The sequence below is a fragment of the Glycine soja genome, chromosome 19 (genome assembly GCF_004193775.1).
Source record: "Glycine soja cultivar W05 chromosome 19, ASM419377v2, whole genome shotgun sequence".
In the NCBI taxonomy this organism is placed as follows: domain Eukaryota; kingdom Viridiplantae; phylum Streptophyta; class Magnoliopsida; order Fabales; family Fabaceae; genus Glycine; species Glycine soja.
Window position 1 is genome coordinate 49,944,248 of NC_041020.1, and position 20,935 is coordinate 49,965,182.

General features: G+C 32.8%; 3 protein-coding genes across 11 annotated transcripts; 2 read left to right on the plus strand and 1 right to left on the minus strand.

Annotated features, from left to right (window-relative positions):
* The first annotated feature begins 1,054 nt into the window (after positions 1-1,054).
* Positions 1,055-7,963, plus strand: LOC114400593 (endoribonuclease Dicer homolog 2-like). Of its 3 annotated transcripts, XM_028363110.1 has the most exons (10): positions 1,056-1,316; positions 1,487-1,749; positions 2,110-2,534; positions 2,630-2,733; positions 3,491-3,684; positions 4,394-4,603; positions 5,565-5,987; positions 6,686-6,967; positions 7,333-7,668; positions 7,834-7,963. In XM_028363110.1, the coding sequence occupies exons 1-10, from the start codon at positions 1,304-1,306 to the stop codon at positions 7,852-7,854; spliced, it is 2,271 nt and encodes a 756-aa protein (XP_028218911.1). In that variant the 5' UTR covers positions 1,056-1,303; the 3' UTR covers positions 7,855-7,963. The 3 variants fall into 3 exon arrangements, with proteins under 3 accessions (XP_028218912.1, XP_028218910.1, XP_028218911.1); XM_028363111.1 differs by lacking the exon at positions 7,333-7,668 and having other exon boundaries at positions 1,055-1,316; XM_028363109.1 differs by lacking the exon at positions 7,834-7,963 and having other exon boundaries at positions 1,055-1,316; positions 7,333-7,824.
* Positions 7,964-8,589: 626 nt separating this feature from the next.
* Positions 8,590-9,576, minus strand: LOC114400595 (chitinase domain-containing protein 1-like). The gene is made up of 2 exons (XM_028363112.1): positions 9,379-9,576; positions 8,590-8,971 (listed from the first exon to the last, which is right to left on the minus strand). Exons 1-2 carry the CDS (start codon positions 9,548-9,550, stop codon positions 8,718-8,720), a joined length of 426 nt encoding a protein of 141 aa, XP_028218913.1. The 5' UTR covers positions 9,551-9,576; the 3' UTR covers positions 8,590-8,717.
* Positions 9,577-12,303: 2,727 nt separating this feature from the next.
* On the plus strand, positions 12,304-17,593 carry LOC114400305 (phospholipase A1 PLIP1, chloroplastic). Of its 7 annotated transcripts, none has more exons than XM_028362702.1 (7): positions 12,304-12,638; positions 12,717-12,764; positions 14,641-15,316; positions 15,469-15,981; positions 16,075-16,134; positions 16,246-16,662; positions 16,917-17,593. In XM_028362702.1, the coding sequence occupies exons 2-7, from the start codon at positions 12,736-12,738 to the stop codon at positions 17,337-17,339; spliced, it is 2,118 nt and encodes a 705-aa protein (XP_028218503.1). In that variant the 5' UTR covers positions 12,304-12,638; positions 12,717-12,735; the 3' UTR covers positions 17,340-17,593. The 7 variants fall into 7 exon arrangements, with proteins under 7 accessions (XP_028218503.1, XP_028218509.1, XP_028218502.1 ...); XM_028362708.1 differs by having other exon boundaries at positions 14,658-15,316; XM_028362701.1 differs by having other exon boundaries at positions 12,304-12,764.
* The last annotated feature ends 3,342 nt before the right edge of the window (positions 17,594-20,935 follow it).

Genomic DNA, 20,935 nt, shown 5'->3' on the forward strand with positions numbered 1-20,935 from the left:
ATAAAATATCCAAAGCTTGTTTTTAGTCCCTACAAAAACTATTGTATGTTTTTTTTTCTTATAAAATTAAAATGTTACTTTTTTTAGTCAAGACTAGATTAAGAAGAAATTAAACCTATATTATATTTTTTTAACTTAAATTTTAAAATATAATTTATAGGGATTAAAAGTCATCATAAATATTAAAAAAAATACAGGAATACAATTTGTGATTTTAAAAACCACCACAAGTTGAACAAAGAAAAAAAAAATACAAGAATCCTCCACTGCACCTCAACCAAACAACCATCGCCTCCACCTCCTAAATCTGAAGAACAATTGATAACAACAATTAAAACTATAATAGTTGAAGTTACGAGTTTCGAGCAATCAACTTAACTACTAGAAGTATATGGAATTGAAAACGAAATAATAAGCTACTAGGAGAAATGCCTTCACAGCTTACAAGATCGAACAAAAAATTGAAGCAAAAGTAAACGAGAAAAAAAGGAAAACATGCAATTGAAATTTCCTTTATTATGTGGAAAATGGAAAGGATGTTTATCAGACAATGGAAGTTGTGATCCTCTTTGGCTTTGTTTTCGATGATACCGTCCACGAATCTCAAACATTATAGTTTTACAAGAGACGAAGAGTAGACAAATTTTTTTAGGGAAATTAAAAATGAACTTTGAGTATTTTTTAGGATGAAAAGACATATTTTAACCTATAAAAAACTTCGTACCCCATTGTCCAGAGGCTCTTGCTATGCGAAGGTATGGGGGAGGGATATTGTATGCAGCCTTACCCTTGCATATGCAAAGAGACTGTTTCCGGATTCGAACCCATGACCAACATATTTTAACCTATGATAAACGATAAAGAGTCTCTGGTCTCTGACCCGTGGGATACTCCAAGTACCATTGAATTGCTTGATTTGCAAGTAGCTTGCCGCTTAAGTCCCCCAAAAGGAGAAGCATCATCCAATTACCGTCCTTTAGCTTTTCCTTTTTCCTTAGAATTTAGTAACTGCTAAGTGGTCCCTACAGCCACTTCCAATCCAATGCTATATAAAATCATAGATTGGAAGTGGGGAAGACTAGGGTGCGATATGCACTGGATTATCTTTTTATAAAAAAAAACACACACACACTCTTTTCTTTTCCTTTCAAGTTCCAATTTGATCTGGTGTGTACAGTTCCATAATATTCCTCACATATTTTGTGTTTTCATAGTGCGTCATAAGTTTAGTTGCGCACCGTAGTCTTCACCGAAGATCAAAGGACATTGCAACCACTTTTCTTGATATCGTCATCAACAATACATGGAAGGATTTGGTAACTTCTTATTTTTTGTGTAATTTTATGGCCTTTTATTTATATTAATTTGTTCTTGGTAGTGTTAAAAATGATTTCTGAAATGCTTTTGGTTGAAAGTTGATCTGATTCTTTTTTCATTTAATTTGCTTGTTAATGTGTTGGCAACTCTATTAATTTGCCTTGTGTAGGAAATGCGTACCCCAGTTATGTCCCATCCGAACTGGTGAGTTGTTCATCAAAAGGTAGAAATGTAACATACCATTGCTATTTGATGGAGTTGGAGCAGCACTACGAGTATCAGGTGTCGGTTAATGACATTGTACTTGCAATTAGGAGTGAACTTGACTCAGAAATTGTAGACACATTATCAGGCACATCATTTGATGTGAAAAGGGGAAAATTGTTAGTGAACCTCAGACATTTGGAACCCATTCAACTTAGCCCAGAAAAGGTATGTTTACATCACAATGTCTTGTTTCTTTTCATGATAGTTACTGTCAAAGAAGATTGTGTGAGGTGTGATTATATATCTTCTTTCTTTTCATGATAGATACTTCCAAAGAAGATTCAATATATATACATGTGTCATTTTCTGTGACAATAATTCTTATCTTAAAAAAATGTGAGATCTATAAATACTGACAATTCCAACATATATGAATAGATAAGACTAAAAGTTTGTTAATAGTCACATTTATTTTAAAATCTTAACTATTCAGATATATATTTATTGATCTTATGTCTCACAATAGCTAAGAAATGATTGATTACCAGATACATTCCTTGTATATATGTATTTTTTATTTTACAGGTTCAAAGTTGTAGAAGATTTCAGACTACCCTCTTTAGGATCCTCCTAAATCGGGACGTTACTAAGTTAACAAGTGTTTCAGATGATTTCAGTTTGGGAGATAATCCTGAAATTGATTTTCTTCTGCTCCCAGCCACTGTTAAACACCAGAGACCTTCAAATTCGATTATTGATTGGAAGCCTGTTTTATCGGTTCCTTTTTCATCTGAAAGTACCTGTGATTGTAAGGATCATGCATGTAATGTGAGGATTCGAAATGATTCAGTTTGCTCTTGCAAACTTGAAAATTGTGTAGTCTACACTCCTCATAATGGTAGTATTTATATCATTTATACCACTGATGGTACAAAGAAATTGAATGGAAATTCAACTCTAAACCAAGGACTTAAGGGAATTACTACTTACAAGGAGCACTTCAAAAAACGGTGAGTAAATTTTTGTAGCTTATTTATCTATTTGTGTCTTAGATGTCAACCATTGATTACCATAAATAATTTCGACTATTGTTTCAAAATTTCAGCCACGGGATTGAATTGGGTTTTGAACATCAATCCCTACTTCATGGAAGGAATCTTTTCAAAGTGGAGAATTACCTTCTGAAGACCAGACAAAAGACGGAGAAAGGTCTTAAGTTTTAACAATTCGTTGCTGGATCATTTATATTCTAGTTCCTAGTATTGCCCATGTGACTGATATTACCTAAAGAATTTGAAAAGGCTTTGTAGTTCTAAATTGTTCTCCATGAATCCATAGAGGATATAGAAAGAATATATATCTAAATGTTATGTGTTGTATGTCCACGCATTGCTTCTTATTTATAATCATGTATTACGGTTCAACAGAATCACTCATAGATACAAAGGAATAACTTAAACTCCTAATTTGTAGTAATTACATCTCTGATTTCTCATAACCACTCATATTTTCATATTTCCATATTATCTAATAGAGGGTATCATCTTCTCTTGTTAGTCTAACATTAATTTGTGGTTCCTAGATGGCTGATCAATGTCCATTCACCGTAGGCTACAAAAACTGATCCCAAGTACAAACGCGGTCCTACATGAATCTAAAATGAATAGGATTAGGAGTTCTTTTTAATGTATTATTGCCCTTGCATGCTCTAATGGTGAAGATTGAAAGGAAATCAGCTTGTAAGCTTTCTTATTTCGTCTCAGTTTTTCAGATTTGGAATGAAAACAACCTCTGCATTGTTTTTGGGACGCACATACCCTTGATGCTCATTAATAATGTATTAAACTGGTTCCATTTTATGTAGCTTAAGTTGCCATGACACTTGCTCATCTACTAAATAGAAGCTATTTTAATGCCTTTTGACATTATTAATTAGAACCTGATTCATTTTTTTTACCCTTTTCAGGAAAAAATATGAGCTCTGTTGACTTGCCGCCAGAAGTTTGTTCTGTAATCATGTCACCAATATCAATCGGTACCATATATTCATTTTCTTTTATTCCATCAATCATGCATTGGCTTGAGGGCTTGCTCGTTGCTTTCAACTTAAAAAGGATGCTCTTGGATCATTTCACGCCAAATGATATCCCAATCAGCAAGGTAAGCTACTTCTTCCTGTGAAAAATGCTTATTATTACATGATGACTATAGTTTACATTGATCACCATTATTCATGTAAAGTGGACATTTTCATGTATGAGAAGAGAAATTAAGTAATCCGAAATTATCATTTTTTCTATTAATCTTTATATATATATATATGATGCATAGTTAAGTATTATTAATTCTTTCTTGTAAATTGAAAAATTTGTAGAGATTAATTGAAATTATAGAATATAGATATGTGATGGATTTGGAATATCTAATAACTTTTCTTAGTTGATAATTTAAATTGAAAAATAATTATTGGAAATTTGAGATTGATGTCCCATCTGCCTAGATTGGAAGAACAAAATATCTACTTTGATATTTATGGTCTGTTTGGATATGCTTAATTAAAAAAACAATATATATATATATATATATATATATATATATATATATATATATATATATATATATATATATATATATATATATATATATATATATAGAAGTTAATCTGTCTAGTGAAGATTTTTTTTTGTTTTCATTTTAAAAGCATTTTATTATTGTTATTTTTTATTAGAAAAACTCTCAATTTGATTTCTTTGAGTTTTATGTATTATAATATTAGATATTCATATTTAGTTGATGTCATCTTCTATCATTCGTTATCGCTTGATAATAAAACTATACTAAAAGTTTAATATCAATATTACTTTGGTAGGTATTGCAAGCAATAACTGCAAAGGGATGTGAAGAGGCCTACGATTATGATTACTTAGAGACACTTGGAGATTCTTATCTGAAATACATTGTTAGTCAACAGCTTTTCAAGACCAATCAAAATGATCGGGAGGGCGCCCTTTCAGACAAGAGGAAGAACATCATTTCCAATGATGTCTTGTTTAAGTATGGGTGTACCCGCCCACTTCCGGTATTACTATATCTTCTCTTGTATTGTTGTTACATTTTATTAGTTGGATGTCAAGCAGTTATATAGTAACTTCTCTATAAATATTTATAGCAAAAGAAAATACTAATGCATTAAGTTTTCTCTATCAACTAAAACCAATTTATGTAATTTAATTTTGAAAAAAGTTAAATAAATGAGAAAAAGACATTCTATAAAATTTAAGTGCATGGAAAAAGCTTCTATAAGAGTGAAAATAAAAACGTTGTAACGTAAAAAGAAAAGGCATACATAATTTTCTTTCACGGGATAGTTAACTTCTTTCCCAATCTATTAAATTTTGAAAGGGTAACACAAAATGTAAGATACATTTATGATCTACTTACAAAAAGTTGTAAATAGTTTTTAGCTTTTTGGATCATGCTGATCAATGTTTTTAGGATATTGATTAAGATTGTATTAGAATCACAAGAAAGTGCATCTCAATAAATAAAAAAAATTATTTTTGTTTTCCTAACCAGTGCCCTAGCCTAGTTAGGACACAGTGAATTAGCATTTTCCATAATCTTATTTCATCAGTTGCTTCTATCAAGTATTGACTGAGTGCAACATTTCTGCGTCATCAGCAACTTGTGCAACCCGACCTTTAATAATATGAAAGAGAAGAATCCATTATACTAATAGTTTCTAGTTTGAAATTATATATTGACTTTCTTTATCCATGTATTTTCTATTTCGAACTATGTCAAAAGAAGTCAACCGGTAATTTACTCTTAAGAAAATGTGCATTGAACTTGTTTTCAGATGTGCCAAACTATAAAAATCCTGAAGTATTTAGCTAGAGAAGAAAATCATATTGCTTAGCTTAGCCGGAAATGAGGGCTTGTGTTCGTATTGTCAAAACAACCTGGATTACTAGCATTCTGGAATCTCATATATAATCACATTGAAATTACCCCTGGTTCTATTTTTTGGCATGTTACAGGGTTTCATACGGAAAGATAAATTTGATCCAAAGCAGTGGGATGTACCCGGTGATAAGTCAAACAGTATTCTCTTGCTAAAACAGAAGTTGGACTCCAGTAGAACAAGAGTATATGTTCGAAAGACGAGAGAAATAGACTTGGGAATCATTGCTGATGTTGTTGAGGCACTAATTGGTGCCTTTATTAGCACAGAAGATGAAAAGGCTGCTTTATCGTTTATTAATTGGATTGGTATCAATGTTGACACCAACATTATGCCGTATGAGAATGAGAGGCACATTAGCATTATTGCCCCAGAGGAGCTTGTAAAAGCCAAACTTTTAAAATCCCGGCTGAACTACTCGTTTAAAGACCCTTATCTTTTAGTAGAGGCTCTCACCCATAGTTCTGGCAAACGGCCAGAAATTCGGACATGTTATGAGGTACTCTCATGATTATTTAGATACTACCTAGAACAACGAACATATACTCACTAGAAATAACGAAGTCCATGTCATAAGAGTTTACACTTTTTTCGTTTCTTTATAAGTTGGTGACCTTATTACATCAAACACCCCGTTAACACTCATCATTTCTATTTATTTCTCTATAATTCTCTTTTTTCTGTCTCTTTCTCTCATTAGGCGTTAATAGGTCATCAGGTGTCCATTAATAATTTTTGTTCTTTTAAATTCCACCACATGGTTAAAAATAGATCATGAGAACATTAGGCTTTGTAAGAGGATGGAATGGAAGAGATTATGTCTTCCATTGTTTGAATTAGTAAAATAAGGATGAAATACAATGGAAACTAGTGAAACCTCTTCCCTTGTATTCCATTTTTTTTTTCATGTTTCTTTTCCTCTAATTTGGAGGAGTGAGATAGATTGAGAATTTTGTTCTATTCTACCATAACATGTCCACTCAATGGATTGAAAGTTTTATTTCATTATGTTCTATTCTACTCTATTTTGTTTTAATGCATTCCTTTTATTAATCCTGTTCTGAATCCTCTTCGGTCTTGGTTTGGATGTACGAACAAATCCAAACATAGCCTTAGGGACATCATAATTAGTTGCTTGTCTAGTTTTTATGGAAGATGGATACCGTATCTCTGATAAACACTTAACATGCCCTGCAGCGACTAGAGTTTCTTGGGGACGCAGTGTTGGACTATGTCATCACTATGCATTTCTACAAGGAATATTCTAATGACAAATTCTCAGCAGAATTTTTCACTAACATGAGGTCTATTTCTGTGAACAATGAGTGTTACGCACTGTCAGCCATTAAAGCCAAGCTGGATGAACACATACTCTGTGACTCGGTAGTAAAAAATAACATTGCCCAGACAATGGAAGGTGTTAAGAACTTATCTTTGGAATCAACTTTTGGATGGGAGCTAGAAACATATTTCTGTCAGGTCAGTTGTTTAATATTTCAGTGCATAACTTCTTCCAATCCAAACAACGTTTATTCACATTACTGGCATATTCATTGAATGCCTTGGCTGTTATAGTTAGATGGAATGTTATGAGTCTCCCATCGAATAGAATATAAATCTTAAAGCCATAACGTGGTATTTAAGCCATGGAACTCTCCCATCTGAAGGATTAGTTTTTTGGGTTGACCTCTTCTCTTATGCTTAAATCATAAGTTCATAACCTATATAGCCTGGATTTAAGACATGAGGCTCCACCACCTAATAACAATTGAGAAAGGGAAGTAACCTGTGCAGACATTTTCTTAGTGATGTTTTCATTAGGTGCAATTCTATGTATGAGACAGGTGCTGGCAGATGTTATAGAATCTATAGCAGGAGCGATTTTTGTTGATTCAGGGTACAAGAAGGAGGTTGTTTTCCAAAGCATAAAGCCCCTTTTGGAACCCCTTGTTACACCTGAAACAGCAAGGAGACATCCTATTAGTGAGTTGCACGAACTATGCCAAAAAAAAGGCTACAAAATGAAAGTATATCCCCCCGTCCGCGTCAACGGTGAAACTTCAGTTACAATTGAGGTGAAAACCAACGGGATCACTTACAAGAATAATCCTCCTGCTAAAGCATCTAATAACGATACAGCTCGTAAACTGGCTGCCAAGGATGTTTTAAAACAAATTAAGGTAACCGAATCCAAGTTATTGATGAATAGAAGGCGATTTTTATTCTCTTTATTATCGGCAGTCTTTTTGTTTTGTTGGTGTGTAGATGAAATAATTTATCATGTAACAAGGAAGTGATTTTTGAAACCGCTTTTAAGTGTTTAAAACTGTTGTTTGTAATTGCAGATTTGCAAGTCTCTTGGCTAATTGATGTTTTACGCCCATAGGAATGCTCAAATAGGATGCCCTGTTCCTAAAGTCATTATGGTATATTGGTATATCAAGGTCAACTAATACGACTATTGCTGTTTTGCTATATGACATTTTCATTACACTCTCAAATAACTTTTAATTATTGTCAAAAATTACTTTAACTAAGAAAATTTGAAAATAAAATAAAATAATACCGTAGGCACCATCAATTTATTTGCGTTCCTGTAATGTGCTGAGTTCGACAGTTCTCAATGGCGGTCATTTTGATGGAGCACAGAACATTAAAGACAACTCAAACTAAGTAAATCGAATGAGCCAAACCTACTAACGTTAAATTGCATATTTGCTCACTGAATTTCAATTGAAACAATTATTCAAAAAGATAAAATTTTGAATATTATAGAAAGCACTCACTCATTTCCTGAAAGGCTTAAAGTAAGGTTAATGTGTCTAACCAAAAAAGTTAAATGTTATTCTTTTGAGGCTGAAGGCCTTTCCCTTCTTAAACTGAGATGTTATTCTTTTGAGGCTGAAGGCCTTTCCCTTCTTAAACTGAGATGTTATTCTCGTATCGTAAAATTCCATGCACAAAAACAAAACTATTAAAAGCATTTAAATACGTTTTAGTGTTCTACCCACCTCCCACCAGCACCAACCCTTGTGCTATGACAATCACATCGTATCTTTGCAAGTTGTAACTGAACTAACTGCAAATTTCCTCAAACTAGATTTCTGAAAAAAAAAATCCCAATTTAACCGAAGTACTTTTCGTTTATACTGAATACACAACAGTTACGAGTTGCAACTTAGGAATAAACATTAACATGGGCCACAAAAGGAGTACACATAACGAGCTATCAAAGAAGGTAAAAAAAATAATCCAAGCCTTGGCCAATTTCCCAGATCGAGATGCCACACCCCCGTGAACGAGCTTCCTCTGACCGCAAAGAAATTGACTTCGAAGATGGATAGAATACCGCATGCCTGATATCCTTGTTGTCAGTGTAAAAGAAAAAATGCTCCCCACTATTCTTATCCCACTGCAGTTCAGGCCTGTGCTTCTCCAAAAGTGCCAGGTAATCTCTCCCAATAATAGCTCCACCACCTGCATCTGCACTCTCAACTTTCTCTTATGTGTAAAACAAAAAATCTTTTAACAAGATAATACATCAGAAAAGCTAAAAAAGAAAAGGAAGATTAAGTCCTCAAAGATGATCTCAAAGTATCAGAATGGCTCAAAAAAGGTGATCATGTTCCACTAAAGCAATAAAGAATTAATATAAATGATGCCCAAATGGAACATTCCTTTCCCATTCCCCGTCTCCTCCTTGATCCGTTAGACACCACTTTAGCAGATCTAGTACCTGTGTATGTGTGTGTGTGTCTGCCACTGAAATTAACAATAAGTTTAGTTCAAAGGATCGAAGAGGAGGGATTTTTGTCCTGGTACCCAACCTCCTTCATTCCCCTCCAACCAAATATGTAAAGGATTAGGAAGATAAGAAACAAAGGAATTACCCCTTGAAAGGGAGAAATCATTTCCATAGAAGTCGATGCCGAGAAGTATCTTGGGGGCAAGGCTTTGGGTTCTATTGGCAGAGGTACCAAGAAGCAGCTGTAGAACAATTTGAATCCATTTCATAGGTGCATTAGGACCAGGATTATGAGGATTAGAGAAGTCATATGTCATTAACGAGAAAAATTTTCTGAGCAAAAAAATATCGACAAAAAATAACTTTGGTTTGTAGTCACTCGTAGTTGCGAGCATTGAGCGAGAAAGAATTGTAAGCATAAAAGTGAGTTAGAATGAACATCTTTGAAAAAAAATTCAAATTTTATATTTTTTGAGAGAATTTAAAATCTGACTGTTTTAATCAATCAAAATGATTCATAAAAATATCAAAAATTAAATCTGATTTCAAATATTCTATACAAGCAAGTTATTTTATCATTGAATCATTTAAACATTTTTTTTAAAAATAAATTCTCCCATTATAAATGGAAGACATCTTTGATGAAATTGTAAACCAGGGAGTAGTCGCAGGGAAATTGTAATTGAAACGATGAAAATAATGCATCTCATTTTGCATGTGAAATTGTGAGGTATCTCCTTATTCACAACAATTCTGCCACAATTCATTAGTATAACAACAAAGGGAGACATTCTGAAATTTTAATTCTAAAGAATATCGACACATCCATTTTAGGGGAAGTGAGGCACTGTCTCTATATTTTTTTTTAAAAATAAAAGAGGAAATGAGATTAAATAGAAGATGAGAGAAGAAAATGAGTTGTGATATGAAAAGAACGAGATCAATTACCACATATACAACCGAAGAATAAGGACATTAAAAAACTAGAAATTATAAGAAAATTTTAAAGTAACAAGTAAAAAATTTAAAGTAATAACAAATTGTACGAAAAATAACATTGTTAATGAATTGAGCTCATTACAAAATTGGCTACGTTAGTTTGCAAGCATGAAAAAAGAGAAAAATAAACAATAAAATGACATGATACATACTTTTACAATATTTTAATTTAAAATTTTCATGTTATTTTACTTTTATTTCTTTTCTTTTTACTCTAAAGAACCGACCCTTGAAAAATATTATATATGTTAAAGTTGAATCGTCAATGTTGTAGAATTCCTGGTGCATGAGCACGAGGCAACACGTGTGAAACTGAAAGACAATGGGGAGTTTGAATGAATCGGTGCAACCTGAGGGGAGGATTAGGTGAATGACACGCGAAAAGAATTGGAGGCCAAAGAGGTGGTGAGGGGCGCCGCCACCGGTGTGAAGAAATGTGGCTCCCCCTGGCGCCCCTTGCTTCATGCAACCGCACATTTGGCCGTCGCACTAACGACATACCCAATTGTTACGTTTTTCACTTCCTTTTCCTTTTCTTTTCAGTACTCGCAACACGTGCGACCAGGTGCTCATGAACAAAATAATAATGTGGGCCCGGTTCTATTTGTATGACCAAAATGCCCCCGCCTAACAAATCAGCCATTTATGTTTTAGTAGACCCAGCTTGCAAATTTGATGCATATTTTAAAGGAAAACACTATTTGATATCAAATTTATTTTCATACGGTTGCACCACCGGTGATTTTTGTCATAAATTCATTCATGTATTTTTAAAATCTGTTAATAAATATTTATTTTAAAAAACTCATTGCTTTACTTGTTATTTGTACATATTGTGTCTCGTATTCTCTATTCTCTGTACGAAATAATATAACTCTATTACGAATTCACTTTGAGATTTTATTCCTTTTTTTTTTGTGTGTTTATTGAGTCCCACCTGCTTTCTAAGTCCACTTCATGTTATTTTAGGTGTGCTCATATGTTTAATTTTGTTTATGGACGAATAGTTTTTATTTCTTTTATAATTTTTTGTTTAAAAATACTAAATATATTGTCGAGTGAGACACATGTCAATCATTTATATTAGTCTTACAATAAGAGTTCGGACACTTGACCCTTAATAGTCAAACTCCCTAATGAGAGGTTATTTAACGTATTGATATTTGAATATATATTTATCTATTGGCAGATAATAGATTATCTACAAGGTTATACATTATTTACAAAAGTTACAATTATCTACTAGCTTTTATTCATAAGCTATAATTTATCTCTAACATTATCTATAAGCTCTCAACTATTATTTATGAGATGATAATTATCTACAAAGACTATAACAACCCCTACAAATAAAGATCTTCAACACATTAATTTCCACGCACTTTAGCACACAACTAACAAGTCTATCTCTCTTTTTTGCTCACTCAAGCTTATACTTAAGCATATATTTATTTTATCTTCTAACTTATATAGTTACTTACGTCATACTCTTTTGTTTCACCGATCTTATCTCCCGTCCTCTTAACAAAAGTCTCTCTCAAAACCAACCTGCGAAGTCCAGGAATCTACTTCAGTCACGTCCAGTATAAGGTCTAACCTTAGATTTTGTTAAGTACATTAAATATTTTATATATTTTTAAAATATTTGTATATTTATTTTTTATTTACTTATTTTATAAACTATAATTATATTAAAAAACAATGTTGCTTCCATTTGATTTTCCATCCTAACGTATGTTTAGTTAATCAATCCGAATCATATCAACTTAATTATGTTTTGTTATTATATTAATTTTAAATTGAAACAACCTTAAAAATTTTACATTGAATTTTACTATAAACTTGCTTTTAAGATAAAAATATCTATACGCAAATTACTCTTATTTGATTATCCAGCAACAACTATCAACACCTATAAAGAAAAGAAAATCAAAAGGGTATTTTCGCCTATGAAAAAAGCCCTTTTGTTTGAAGTCTAGGGACCCCACATGAGCATATTCTCTCATGGTCGTTTCCCTCATTTATTAGCACTTTTCTTCCCCAGTTTTCTAAACATATTTTCTGTGAAAAAACATGCCTCACAGAGGAATCAGAGACAGAGAGAGAGAAGGGTCCCTGCTTCTGATCTGAACACATAAAATTATTTTATTTTATTCACCGTGTTGGATCTGAATCTCTGGGAACCAATTGTTGCACTATAAAATAGAGAGAACCTCGTTTTTCAATAATATTAAATGCTAGTTTCCTCATTCCACCATATGCATACCATTGGCAGAAGCTATACCTGTCTTGTCCAGCTAGCATCTATGGACGCCATTGTCGGAGCTTGATCATGGTTGTCTTCGCTGAATGTTCTTCCCAATAGAGGTTCTGTTCTGTACATTCATTGCTTACTTGCCTCTCCGGGTAAGTACATGCATTTTTCATGTTCTTTGTTTTCATTGTTCTGCTTGTTCTCTGTGCTTGTTAATGATTTTTGTTCAGCTCCTTGAATTGCCCAACCATGCAACAAGTGTCAAACACTGGAATCAGGTTGCTAAAATTTCCATTTCAGTTTTTTACTTCCCACATTCGACGTACTTTTGCTCCTTTGATCTATTAAGCTTTCTCATTTTATTGCTATGTTCTATTTATTAACTAAGCGTTGGAACTGAAATAATTGCCTCAGATGAAAATCATCATCTATCAATCCCGAATCAATTATATTAATCATTAAAAAATCAAAGCAGAAACATACTCTATTGAAAAAACTCTCAACTTTTTTCTCATCCTCTCTTTTATGATGGGACGATAGAAGAAATGAGAATAAAATTGTAACGTGTGACATAGAACTATAACCTATTTAATAGATAATGATTATCTTTTGAATATCTCAATCTTAACTCATTGTAAAGATAGATTTATCATTCTGGCTCTTTATTATTTGTTTTAGAATTTTAATGGGATTTTGGTGTGATGCATCTCATTCATGTAATGCTATTTATTATTTAATGGATAACTCTGGTTGTGATCCTCAATTTCCTTGGCTTTTGATCACTGTTGTTTTTCTTTTTCAGAGATAATTTTTTTTGTTAAAAAAAAACTATTCATGAAACTACTTTTCATTCTTCAGTTTCCCTTTCTTCTTTAAACAAGTGAGATGGTTTGTAAGATATATATTTTTTTATTAAAATCATTTTTTTATATTTGTATAACTTAGTTTTATACACACACTACACTTTCTTTATACATTATTTGAATTGAAGCATTCACAATAAGTAGGTAAGAAGCAAGTCTGTCCTGCACTTTCAATTTTTTTTTTTATCTAGTTTAAGTTCGGCTTACTCAGGACCGTGATTGATGGCTATTATAAAATATTAACTTGATGTGAAAATATTTTTTTTAAAAAAGATTAGCAACCCCCTCCCTCTTTTTTGAGGCCTCATCCTATATTTAACGAGAAGAATATGTTGGTAATATTATATCGGTAATTCCGAGGTACTTTACCTTCTATAGTGCTTTTATTTTGTTTGGTACTTTGTGTGTGTGGATGGGGCTATAGTCTTTGGTATACTACTATTTAATAGTGTATTTTGAGTTGGAAGAAGTCTTTTTCCTTTTTAATTTTCCTTCCTACAATATCGGTTGAAAGCTTGATCCCTTAAATATGCGACAATTCCAAGAAAATCATGTACAAATTCAGATGCAACCCTTACTAACTAAATTAAGGAATTTATTTGGGGTACTGTTTCATAAAAGAATACTATTACATTATTGTTTTGCAATTGCAAACTAGAGAATAAATTTACTTGTTGAGTAACATCGGTTAATAATTTGTTTTACTCAATTATATAACTTTTGACATACCTAATTTTTCATTAATACAAGATGCCTTTTGTTCTCATTTTCAAACTACAATGAAACTTGTTTCTCCCCTTATAAACCGATACTGTCTCCATGTGCACATACGACAAATAGAGAGCTAGTAAATGTCTTTATTCAGAATCCTAGAATTTAACGAACATGGCATGTCTTTCCCTCATATTCATCTGGTCCAATGGTTTGAATCGTCAATATTTTTCCAATAAGCACGGTCTCGAGCTTAACTATGTTTTGGCTTTGGTCGTAACACACACCACTTAACGATGCTTTCGTCTATACCTTAATGTAGGAGTTGCGTTCATTGATAGGTAAACTAATTTAACTATGAGTGTATTAGAAGTTTCAACATCTTTAAGAAGGTCCTCGTTGATAACAAGAAAAATGGTTGTTGTCTGTTGTCTTATAAAATCTATGTACATATATCGGATTTGTTTCAATGACCACAACTCAACATATCAAGCTTTGATATTTGATTATTCATAATAATCTACATAGACCAAGTACAGTGAAGGATCTAGATCTTGCTATCTGACATAAAAATTACCAGCATGGCTTACACTGCAGTTGCCATGCCTACATCTCCAGCAGCTACCTCTGCAACTATGGACATTGCAAAAGAGCATAATGGTCTTCGCCGCTCGCAATCCAGCAAAGAACTATGCACACGTTCCATTATGCGGAGGTCTTATTCTGACAACCACCTATGTTGCTCCATCAATCGCATACAAGCCACATCAGTGCCGCCAAAACTTAAGAGCAATCGATCAATGGGCATTTCCCCATTTCAATTTTCAGGCTCCATGCTTCCAAATTCACTGCGCTCCTTCTTGTTTGACCCAGAAACAAGCAAGGATGTAAGTGTGGAGGAGAAGGTTGTAAGTATTGAGGAAAACATGGTGGAAAGCAGCAAAGAAGAGATAGCGAATAGAGCCAACTGGGTAGAGAGGCTTATGGAAATCAAGAAACATTGGAGAAACAGACTGCCGAAAGAAAGCATGGATCCAGATGCAATATGCAACGAAAATACGTATGATGAATGTGAATGTGATGGAGATGGAGATGACAATGTTTGTGTGGTGGGTGAAGATGAAGATGAGCAGGAAGTGACATATGATTGCGACTCATTCTCAAACTTTCTGGTTCAAGTACCATGGTCTGATACCAAACTATACTCTCAACTTGCTTTCCTGTGCAACATGGCCTATGTAATACCCCAAATCAAGGTAAGCACTCACCCATGGTAGAATAATTTATCGATTTCTTGCATATATAGTAATAATATAAGAGTTTGAGTGTGTGTTTTTGTTTTCCTCTTTTCATGTATGAATCAAAAAAGAATAAAAAAAACAAACAACTTTTGCCAATTACTTTGCAGGCTAAGGACTTGCGAAGATACTACAGCCTTCAATTTATAACATCTTCTTTAGAGAAGAAAGTTGAAGTGGCCAAGTTAAAAGTGAAACTTGATCAAGACTCCACTCGTGTTCCTATAGATGACTCGGATGTCTCAGAGAAAGGCAAAGACAGTATAAAGAAGCCTCAAATCAAACTAGCTTATGATATTGCTGCCTCAGCAGCCTCTTATGTCCAATTACGAGCGAAGGATCTCTTACACCGTGCTGCTAAGTCACGAGACACACAACAGACTGAAAATGAAGATTCTAATGGAAGAGGAGACTCACCACGAGAAGAGCTAGAAAGCACTTCGCGAGGTTACAAATCAGAGGTTGCAGCTTATGTTGCAGCGTCCACAATGACAGCAGTGGTTGCAGCAGGGGAGAAGGAAAAACAAGAAGCAGCAAATGACCTCCAATCACTTCATTCCTCACCTTGTGAATGGTTTGTTTGTGATGATCCCGGCAATTACACTCGATGCTTTGTAATTCAGGTAATTCCTTAATTACTCTTTGCTATCCTGATCTGTACCACAAAGTTATATATTGTTGAATTTCAACACATGCAATTTTGTTCTATGTTGCAGGGCTCTGACTCCCTGGCATCTTGGCAAGCAAACCTCTTCTTTGAGCCCACCAAATTCGAGGTAAGAATAATTCTTATTTCATGGAGACATTCATTTATTGTGCAGTTGCAATTTTCAAATGTTGATTTTGTAAGAAAAACATCAAATCACTTATGATCTATTCTCTAATAGGACACAGACGTACTTGTTCACAGAGGAATTTATGAGGCTGCAAAAGGAATATACAAGCAATTCATGCCAGAAATAATGGAGCATTTGAAGAGACATGGGGATCGTGCTAAGCTTCAGTTCACTGGGCACTCCCTTGGGGGTAGTCTCTCTCTTTTGGTTCATTTGATGCTATTGACTAACAAGGTTGTGAGTCCCTCCACTCTTCGACCAGTAGTAACTTTTGGCTCACCATTTGTATTCTGTGGAGGCCAACAAATAATCAATGAGCTAGGCCTGGATGAGAGCCAAATCCACTGTGTGATGATGCATAGAGATATTGTTCCCAGGGCCTTCTCCTGCAACTACCCAAACCATGTAGCTGTAGTCCTTAAGCGCTTAAACAGCTCATTTCGGTCACATCCATGTCTGCTGAAAAATGTAAGCATCATCTTTCTATCTGTTCTTAGTTCTTACAGAATACTAAAAAAATATTCAAATGTATAAACATAATTTTGCAGGCAGGTATATATTATGATTTATATTGCTTTCTGGCAAGGTCTTTTGGATGGAAACTTGGGCTTGTGGAACAAAAGTCATAAACCCATAATGAACATACCTAATTTAAATTATGAAATGTTACTATACTCACCACTGAGTAAGATCTTCATTCATTTTCTTTGGATTTTTTTCAGAAGCTGTTGTATTCACCACTGGGTAAAATATTCATCCTCCAACCCGATGAGAAGACATCTCCTCCACATCCTTTACTCCCTCGAGGAAGTGCCTTCTATGCCCTGGACAATACTAAAGGTGGATATTCTCCAAGTGTTCTTAGAACCTTCCTGAATCAACCACACCCTATTGATACACTAAGTGATCCAACAGCATATGGTTCAGAAGGCACAATCCTAAGAGACCACGACTCCAGCAACTACCTCAAAGCCATCAACGGAGTCTTGAGGAAACATTCAAAGATTACCGTTGGCAGAATGAGGAAGCAAAGGATTAATCAGTTGTGGCCTCTGTTGACATCACCATCTCCACACTCTTGGAGCCATGAACAGAACTTGGAGAGATGCAGCTTGAGGACAAAGGAGATAGTTACAGGGGTTTAAAGAAAAGCCTTTCTTTTGAGGTTCCCACAGATCATGATCATGATCAAATTAATTAAAATCATGGAATTGATTAGCAAACTACATCATTTTATTCTATGTACATCCCTAAATAACTAGTGTAGTATGTATCCATTATTCCATATTTGAAAACCTTGTGCATATAAATGTCGATAAGTCCTATAGAAAATAGAACAAAATTGTCTACTGGTTTTCCATGAAGCAATCTAGTACTATCTTGTTACTGCCATTGAGAATCGCAAGTGTAATCTTTTAACTAGACAGACGAATAAATACTCACCAAACCAAGTTATGAGTTTCTTATTATTTGGATTTTCAGCATAAATTAACATCATAATCACTTCGCATAAGATTGTAAGAGAAGTTGCCAAAACTGTTTAACATCATAATCTCGCCAACTAGAAGTATAACAACATTTTTCATGAAATATCTAGCAGAGGCCCTACACTACAAGTTACAACAAACACTATAAGAGAAAGAGAAGGTGCCAAGATATGTGAATTCTGAACCTAAGCGAGTTTTGGGATTTGATTTGATTGGGTAACAATAGAGTCCAGAATTATCTTGAATGAAAACTAATCACCGAGTACTGCATCATCTTTGCCATCAGATCAGTGATACTCATCCTAAAACAAAGTGAGTTGATCACCTGTCTGTAGGAGTAAGAAGAATCAGCGGATGAGCAAAAGTTCTTTCCTTCCAAGTGTGGATGGGCTGAGAAAAAAATGTGTTGAAAAGCAAGGAGAGAATCCCGCCAGACCACACTGATCAGCTGGCAATAGAGAAACAGACGCTTGAGTGTACGTTTCCAATGTGATCACATGTGTCAAGAACGATTTATTTATTTAATGGAAGAACTCATTTCAATTCCTAGAGTGTTCAAAATTTCTTTGCCAGTGACAGTCATATACCAGAACGAAATTAATCTCCCAGACCTGAGATCCAGAGAAAGAGACACAGGGAGAGAAAAAATTGAAAATGGAAAAAAAAATATAATAGTAATCTTTCTTTTTGAATGGGTCTCATAATGGATTTCGAATTAGTGTTTTGGCATTCCCTTGATGTTGAATTCGCCGACTTGTTCTTGTTCTGTAGTTTTACTTTTACAACAACAAAGAGTAACTTTGTCTTCTTTTTGCTTTGTGGAAGAATCTTTGTCCACCATGTCTTGTTCCGTGGCGTCTAATAATGAGAATTGGATCTTACGGTTTCTAAGTAATCTCAGCACAACACTGCAGTCTGCTATCATGTAATCACGCCATTTTTTTCTGAATAGGACTGTAGCTCATTCTTCTTTCATTTCAGACTCTAGCCCTTACTTGGAAATGTCTGTTTTTTTATTATTATTAACGTGTCGCAAAACTGGGGAAAATTAAGAAGATTTTCTATCATATCATAAAATTTTATACTTAGAAGAAGGAGCAATATAAACAAAAAAAAATATTTTGTTTCATTTGTTCATTATTTTTTAATCATAAAATATAAGATTAATTAAGTTTTTAATCCCTCAAATTGATTTTTACAATTTTTAATTTTTTATTATTTTTAGTTCCTCTATTTTTTTTATTTATATTTAATCTCTTATTTATTTTTATTATTCAAAATTAGTCATTATTTTATTCATTTTTAATTTTTAATTTATTTTATATTTAAAACTAATTTTAAACAATAAAAATAAATAAGAAATTTAAAATAAGTAAAAAAATTAAAAGTGATGACAAAAAATTAATAAAAAATTAACTTTTATAAAAAAAAATGAAAGATTAAAAATTGGAAACTGAAAAACTCGAAGGATTAAAAAAAACTTAATTAATCCTAAAATATAAAATGAAGATGCAGATTATATTTAAAAGGTAAGTCGAGGAATCCAGTTCTGGGTTGGCGGAGATGAGATATATGCTAATGTGTGACTATGGCTGGTCCTGGCCACAATACTGTGACTAATAGTTGCCAAAAAAATGTAATAAACTAATGATGCATGTGGCGTGCATGTCAGGGTCAGGGACGATACGAATATAAAAGAAAATCAACAACTTGTGACTGCAACTGCGTTACACCACTTTAGTCAATTTCTTTAGATCCTCTTAAAATATGTATTATGTCAATCAATGTCACGTATGCGTCATTTACTCAAATTAATAATGTTACTTGTATATTCTATCAATGTTTTTTAAATTTAAAAAAAAGCTTGCAAACTAGATATTTTTTTTAATATTAAATATCTTTAATGTAATTTTTCAGACGGTAGTTGAAATAGTTTTGAAATATAATTATATCTTAATGTAATTTTTTTCTTCTCTCTCAAGTATTTTGTTTTTAAAAGAAAACTATAGAAATATTTTTTTTTTAATTTTGGGCTTGTATGGGAATATTTTCTAAAATTGAAGAAAACGTATATATTAACACTACTTTCATTTTTTAGTAAAGAGTTTTTTTTCTATTGTTGAAAACTAATTTTTGTTTTACCAAAGGGTTTGGACCTAGTGAAAAGAACTACTAATATTCCATAAGTGAATCAAGATTGAAATTTTTGTTGGAAAAAATATTCACATTTTATATTTCCAATATGATTTCATATAAAGGAGAAGATTATGAGAAAAAAAATTGATTTTTTTAAAATAATGAAACAAAAAAAAAACTTATTTAATTAATGTCGTTCTTAAATGATCTTCAAAAGCAGTATCTCTTTTAGCTTTATACAACAAAAAAATAAAACATCTTTATGTTATTTTCGTTTTTCATTTTTACCCCTTATTTGTTTGAGTAGTAATGGATTAGACAAATAAACAAAAGAGATAGCTAAGATAGGAATGAATATTAAACTTCCCTATTTATTTGAAAGGATAAATAAGAAAAAAAATTGTTGTGAGACTTAAAAAAAATTCCTTTCCCAAATTGGAAAGAAGCGGGAGAATTTTTTTGGTTTATTATATTTTTAGAAAATTATAAATTATTTTTATATTAAAATTATTAGATTACAAAAATTATACACTTAATTATTACATATTTTTATAGATAAAAATATTATTTTGTATTATTTATTTATTTTTTCACTCTCGGTCTCTTTCTCTCATTCAAACAAGTAGAGAACAATTCTTCTACTTCTTTCTTTCTTATTTTTATCTATCTAAACATTACATTTTTTTAATTCCATTTCTATCATTCCTATCCTTTTTTTTTCTGTTTACTCTTAATCCAAAAACTTATCAGTTTTTTGTTACTCATATTCTTCCATTCACTATCTCTTTTGTTCAGATGTTCCCCCATTCCTACCATTTCTATCATTCCTATCTTTTTTTTTTTTCTGTTTACTCTTAATCCAAAAACTTATCAGTTTTTTGTTACTCATATTCTTCCATTCACTATCTCTTTTGTTCGGATGTTCCCCCATTCCTACCATTTAAAACTTAGTTTTTGAAAAATATTTTATAAATAATAGTCCATAAATAAGAACTAAAAATGATACTCCATAAATAAAAATTAAAATTAAAATATTTTATCCATAATTAGTTTTCATTATATTTTGTATTTTCTTTCTCTCTATTTCCATAAATTAAAAGACAAGACAGCCTGGCGGT

Bases quoted from the DNA above. Each gene is read 5' to 3' on its own strand.
- LOC114400593 (XM_028363109.1), top strand. The intron at 2,535-2,629 runs GTGAGTAAATTT...TCAAAATTTCAG, and splicing joins AAGGAGCACTTCAAAAAACG to CCACGGGATTGAATTGGGTT. The intron at 6,968-7,332 runs GTCAGTTGTTTA...TGTATGAGACAG, and splicing joins TAGAAACATATTTCTGTCAG to GTGCTGGCAGATGTTATAGA.
- LOC114400595 (XM_028363112.1), bottom strand. From the start codon at position 9,550: ATGACATATGACTTCTCTAATCCTCATAATCCTGGTCCTAATGCACCT. The intron at 8,972-9,378 runs GTAATTCCTTTG...TTGAGAGTGCAG, and splicing joins TGATTTCTCCCTTTCAAGGG to ATGCAGGTGGTGGAGCTATT.
- LOC114400305 (XM_028362701.1), top strand. From the start codon at position 12,736: ATGCAACAAGTGTCAAACACTGGAATCAG. The intron at 16,135-16,245 runs GTAAGAATAATT...ATTCTCTAATAG, and splicing joins TTGAGCCCACCAAATTCGAG to GACACAGACGTACTTGTTCA. The intron at 16,663-16,916 runs GTAAGCATCATC...GATTTTTTTCAG, and splicing joins ATCCATGTCTGCTGAAAAAT to AAGCTGTTGTATTCACCACT.